This window comes from Macaca nemestrina, chromosome 20 (assembly GCF_043159975.1).
Source record: "Macaca nemestrina isolate mMacNem1 chromosome 20, mMacNem.hap1, whole genome shotgun sequence".
Taxonomy (NCBI): Eukaryota; Metazoa; Chordata; class Mammalia; order Primates; family Cercopithecidae; genus Macaca; species Macaca nemestrina.
In genome coordinates, this window is record NC_092144.1 from 8,890,125 (window position 1) to 8,895,475 (window position 5,351).

Sequence of the window (5,351 nt, forward strand, 5' to 3'; positions counted from 1 at the left end):
CCGTTTCTCCTAGTCTGGTGGGAGCAACCTTAGGCTGGTTGATGTGGAAGGAGGCGGGCCTGCACGCGGACGCACAGCGGAGTGCTGCGTTCACTTCCGTTTCCGGGAGCGCACTACCGTTTCCAGGCAGGAGGGCAACCGGCGGGCCGCGGAATGGGTTGAGAAACAGGAGCAAGGAGATCCACGTGGTGACGTCAGGAGGACGCTACAGCCGCGACCTTCGAAAGCTAGTAGAGAGATCCCAGCGTCCGCCGGGAAAGGCGGAGACAATGGGGTGGGGCGATGCTCTGGGGGCAGGGTTGCCAGTGGGAGAGCCACCCTTCAGGCCCTGCAGACCCCAGGTGAAATCTGCACAGGGGTCTCCTGGAGCTGTGGGAGGGGTTCCTCTTCTTGCTCAAGAGAGTTTTTATATTGCCCGCTTTATGGATGGAAAACAAAGCATGGACGGGCCGTGTAACTTGGCCACATTCACTGACCTAATTAAGAAGTCTCTGAAACTGGATCCTGGGTCGCTGGAGGCTTTACACCCTCCCACAGGGACTATGGTAAATATCAATCTACAAGCAAAGAAAATCTTTGGAATTTAAAGCCTTGTGTACTGTAGTTCTCATATATATATATATATATATAGTTTTGGGTTTTTTTGAGAAGGAGCCTCGCTTTTCCTATATTTTTGACAACCAAACAAGAAACTTTGGACACACACACACACAAACGCTCTATGGCATTTTCTAAATATCCCTGTAAATAAAACACCTGCCAAGACGTGGTAGGATTTAAGTGATTTGGGACAGGTGTTTTATTCACGTCTGCAATCTCAGCACTTTGGGAGACCCAGGTTGGAGGATTGTTTGAGCCCAGGAGTTAAGAGACCAGCCTGGGCAAACCCCTATCTCTTAAAAAATAAAAAAAAAGTGATAGGGGATAAACGTAGAATTGCCATAGGTCATAATTTGTTTAATAAAAGCTGCTACGTTGGTGTCGTTTTTAGGTCTGACAAACTTCCTCTCCCTGTGTGGTTGTTTCCTGATATAACCCACGTGTTCCTCATCTCGCAGCTGCTGACCCCTATAAAACCTAATGACCAACACCACAGTCATGTAAATAAATTCCCCCCTTCATTTTTTTCCCTAGCCAATCGACAATCACGTGAAGAAAGACAGGAATAAACCCATGGTCCTTAAAAAAAGGCACAGTCCCAGAGGCCCTCTCTATCTCTCTCTTCCTCTCTCCAGTAACCTACCCACAGTTTGAGCACCATACCGTCTCTGGACTTTCTGTGGGTCATTATTCAGCACCCCTAACTTCTCTGGAATCTAGAATAAACTTTTTTCTTTCCTTTTGATTTCACTTTCTCATTGTGTCTCACTTGACACACCTGAACTTAACATCCTCCACCAGCTCTCCTAGAGAGTGGCTATCTTGGGCCGGACATGTTGGCTCATGCCTGTAATCCCAGCACTTTGGGAGGCCGAGGTGAGCAGATGACCTGAGGTCAGGAGTGGCCAGCATGGTGAAACCCCGTCTCTACAAAAAATATAAAGATTAGCTGGGCATGGGGGGACATACCTGTAATCCCAGCTGCTCAGGAGGCTGAGGCACGAGAATCACGTGAACCCAGGAGGCAGATGTTGCAGTGAGCTGAGATAGTGCCACTGCACTCCAGCCTGGATGACAGAGTGAGACTCTGTCTTAATAAAAATAAATTTAAAAAGTGTGGCTATATTGGCTTTTGGCCTTTCTCAAGAGAGAAACCTCAAGACTAAATTGGAAAATAAACATTAGTACTAAAAAATGACACCAACACATGATCCGGCAGTTCCACTTCTGGGTGTATTAATCAAAAAGTTGAAAGCAGGTATTGGAAGAGATATTTGTACACCCATGTTCATGGCAGCTTTATTCACAATATCGAAAAGGTGAAAGCAAATCAAAACGTGGTCTAGCCATACAATAGAATATTATCCATCCTTAAAAACTGAAATTCTGAGATGTGCTATAATATGAACCTTGAACATGTTATGCTAAATGAAATAAACTAGTCACAAAAGGTCAAATACTGTGACTTCACTTTTATGAGGTAACTACAGTAGTGGGATTAACACAGACACATGTTGGAACAACTAAGTTCCTCTTCAAAGACTCAACTTTCTGGTCATAAGTTGTAAAAGTTGTACATCAATCCTACCCACCTTCTGTTCTGTTTACACAAACCGCGCATTTACCCTATTTGGAAAAGTTTAAGTCTTAGCCAATTGGGATTAGCTTAGATTGTGCAGTCCAACCCCAGCCAATCGGGGAAGGACACAGAAACAGGAACTGCGTTAGATTAAAAACTCCTTCCCAATGTGCGTATACTTAATGCCAGCAAAGTGGACACTTAACATGGTTAAAATGTAAACTTTATGTAATATACTTTACCACAATTTTTAAAAAGTGAATAGAGGATTATTAGTTTTATTTAATGAATCCTCCAAAAACCAGAGATCTGGGGCAAAAGGAATTCAAAACCAGTTTGGCTAACAGTGCATTTTATACAGCCCTTGCTAAATAAAATACCCACTGATAAGTGTCTGGAATTTTATTGCTAACATTAGATTTATACATTACAAATGTGTGTTTAAAACAGACATTCTCAATCAACTGACAAAAAATTTTTAAAGGATTAGATTTTAAAATAAGTATTAAATTAGATGCAGCACCAAGGAATATATTGGTTTAAAAAATTGCTCAGTGCCAGGTGCGGTGGCTCATGCCTATAATCCCAGCACTTTGGGAGGCCAAGGGGAGGCAGATCACCTGAGGTCAGGAGCTCAAGACCAGTCTGGCCAACATGGCAAAACCCCATCTCTACTAAAAATACAAAAATTAGCCAGGCGTGGTGGCATGTGCCTGTAATCCCAGCTACGCAGGAGAATTGCTTGAACCCAGGAGGCACAGGTTGCAGTGAGCCGAGATCTCTCCACTGCACTCCAGCCTGGACAACAAGAGCAAAACTCCATCTCAGGAAAAAAAAAAAAAAAAAAAAAAAAAAAAAGCTCAAGAGCAAAACTCCATCTCAGGAAAAAAAAAAAAAAAAAAAGCTGTTTCAGAGAATTAAACAATGACTTAAAAACCTAACACTAAACAGCATTTTTAAATGTCCTCATCCTGTCACTCCACAGATTCCAAGCACCAAGGAGCCATTGCACTCAAAGCATCAGCTGCCACAGCCAATAAGAAACCAAAATGGCCAGTTACTAGGTAGACACTAGTGGGTAGGCCAGAGAGACCTGTAGACATAACTCATTGTGCACCAATGGCTGTTGAGGAAAGGTGTGCCTTGGCCAGGAGTTCCAAGAGCCACCTGTGCAGAATTTTCACCAATGTTTCCAAGTGCTGCAGAGCAGTCACATGGCACTCCAGACCCACCCTGCAATCCACTGCCCCAAAGGTCACCATGGGGTGAACACAGCTCAACACTGGTGAAAGTGGAGCCTGCGGTTTATATGGGCACAGGATGGGGGTGGGGCAGGCCATGAGTTGTTTTGAAAAAAGCAACATTCGAACCAGAAAAGGAAGATGTAAAGTTCTCACTTTGGGCCAATCTGAAAAGTTACATACTGCACGATTACCAACTCTGTGACATTCTGGAAAAGGCAAAACTATGGAGACAGTAAAAAGATGAGTGGTTGTCAGGGGCTGAGGAGTGGGAAGGAAGAATAGTGGGAGGACAGACAATCTGTGGACTTTGGGTGATAATGAAGTGGCCATATAGGTTCATGAGTTCTAACAAATGTATTACTCTGGTGGAGTACGTTGACGGTGGAAGCTATGCATGTGTAGGGGCAGGAGTAATATAGGATATCTTTGAACCTTCCACATTATTTTCCTGTGAACCTAAAACTGCTCTGGAACGTGGATTTTTTGAGACAGGGTCTGACTCTGTCACCCAGGCTAGAGTGCAGTGGCATAATCTCAGCTCACTGCAACCACCATCTCCTGGACTAAAATGATTCTCCTGCCTCAGCCTCCTGGGTAGCTGGGACTACAGGCATGAGCCACTATGCCCAGCTAAGTTTTGTCTTTTTTGTAGAGGCGGGGTTTCACCATGTTACCCAGGCTGGTCTTGAACTCCTGAGCTCAAGTGATCCACTCACCTCAGCCTCTCGAAGTGCCGAGATTACAGCCATGACCCACCACAGCAGGTGAACATGGATTTTTTGAGTTAATAAAACATTTTCAATTGGTCAGAGTTTTCCAATCTGAGAAGTGAACATTATTTAGCTGAACTACCACTCTCCAATACTCTTAAGCTAATAGGATTTCTCTCTACTGCAAAACCTTACTTAAGCAATCCCTGAGATAACAGCAAAGGGCTTTCCATGTTTCATAGACTGTGCAGTCTCATTGCAAGTTATTTCATTCTGGGTTGTGAAGAGATTCTGACAGTTTTCCCATATTCCTTACATTCATATGGCTATGAACTGTGATATAGTAAGATATGAGAAGCAAATGAAGTACTTCCTGCATCCTTTTTATGATCACAGGGTTTTACCCCAGTATGAATTCTCACAAAGATATTAAGGCTTGAGCAATGAAATAAAGTGACACCATATCCCTGGGATATATAGGTTCTTCCTCCAATGTGAGATTTCATGTTAATATTATGGCTTTGTGAGATATTTAAAAGTTGTCATACATTCCCCTACATTCCCAGGACATTTGTAGTCTAACTTTATTTTTATTTATTTTTTTGAGACAGAGTCTTGCTTTGTTACCCAGGCTGGAGTGCAGTGGTCTTTGCTCACTTGCAGTCTAATTTTAGATGCGTAAAATAAGCCTCATGGAATTAGTAAACGCTTTCCCACATGCCTCAAAGTGAAGTCTTCTCTACACTGTGAATTTTTATTCCTTATATAAGGTATAAACATTTAATGAAATCTCTCCACATTCCTAATAGAGCCTCAGTCCACTCTTAAGTCACTAAGTGTTGGGTGAGGTCACAGTTATGACTTTCATAGTAAAAGAAACTTTCTTTTCTTGATAGTCCTTGATTTTCACAGGGCCTATCACCACAAGAGTTGGAAGTATTAAGATCTGATGAGCACTTACAGACTTCACATGTCCTACGTTCATAGAACGTCTCTCCTGTGATTGCTTTTGTGTTTGCACTAACACTAATGATAGCTAATGAATGAAAAAAAAAAATCACAACAAAATTTCATTATGTTTGAAGAAAGCTTAAAAAGTTGTGTTTTTCCACATTCAGAGCCATCCTGGCCTGCGGGTTGGACAAGCTTGATCTAAAGCTTTTCCCAAGTTCCTCACAGTATTAGTTTCCTAGGGTTGCTGTACAAAATAACACAGAC

The 5,351-nt window shown here is 42.7% G+C and overlaps 1 protein-coding gene across 2 annotated transcripts; it reads left to right on the top strand.

The window, feature by feature from the left end:
* The first annotated feature begins 6 nt into the window (after positions 1–6).
* On the top strand, positions 7–1,982 carry LOC105480067 (uncharacterized). 2 transcript variants are annotated; one of them, XM_071087620.1, is made up of 2 exons: positions 7–545; positions 992–1,982. In XM_071087620.1, the coding sequence occupies exons 1-2, from the start codon at positions 42–44 to the stop codon at positions 995–997; spliced, it is 510 nt and encodes a 169-aa protein (XP_070943721.1). In that variant the 5' UTR covers positions 7–41; the 3' UTR covers positions 998–1,982. The 2 variants fall into 2 exon arrangements, with proteins under 2 accessions (XP_070943721.1, XP_011736839.2); XM_011738537.3 differs by having other exon boundaries at positions 1,135–1,982.
* The last annotated feature ends 3,369 nt before the right edge of the window (positions 1,983–5,351 follow it).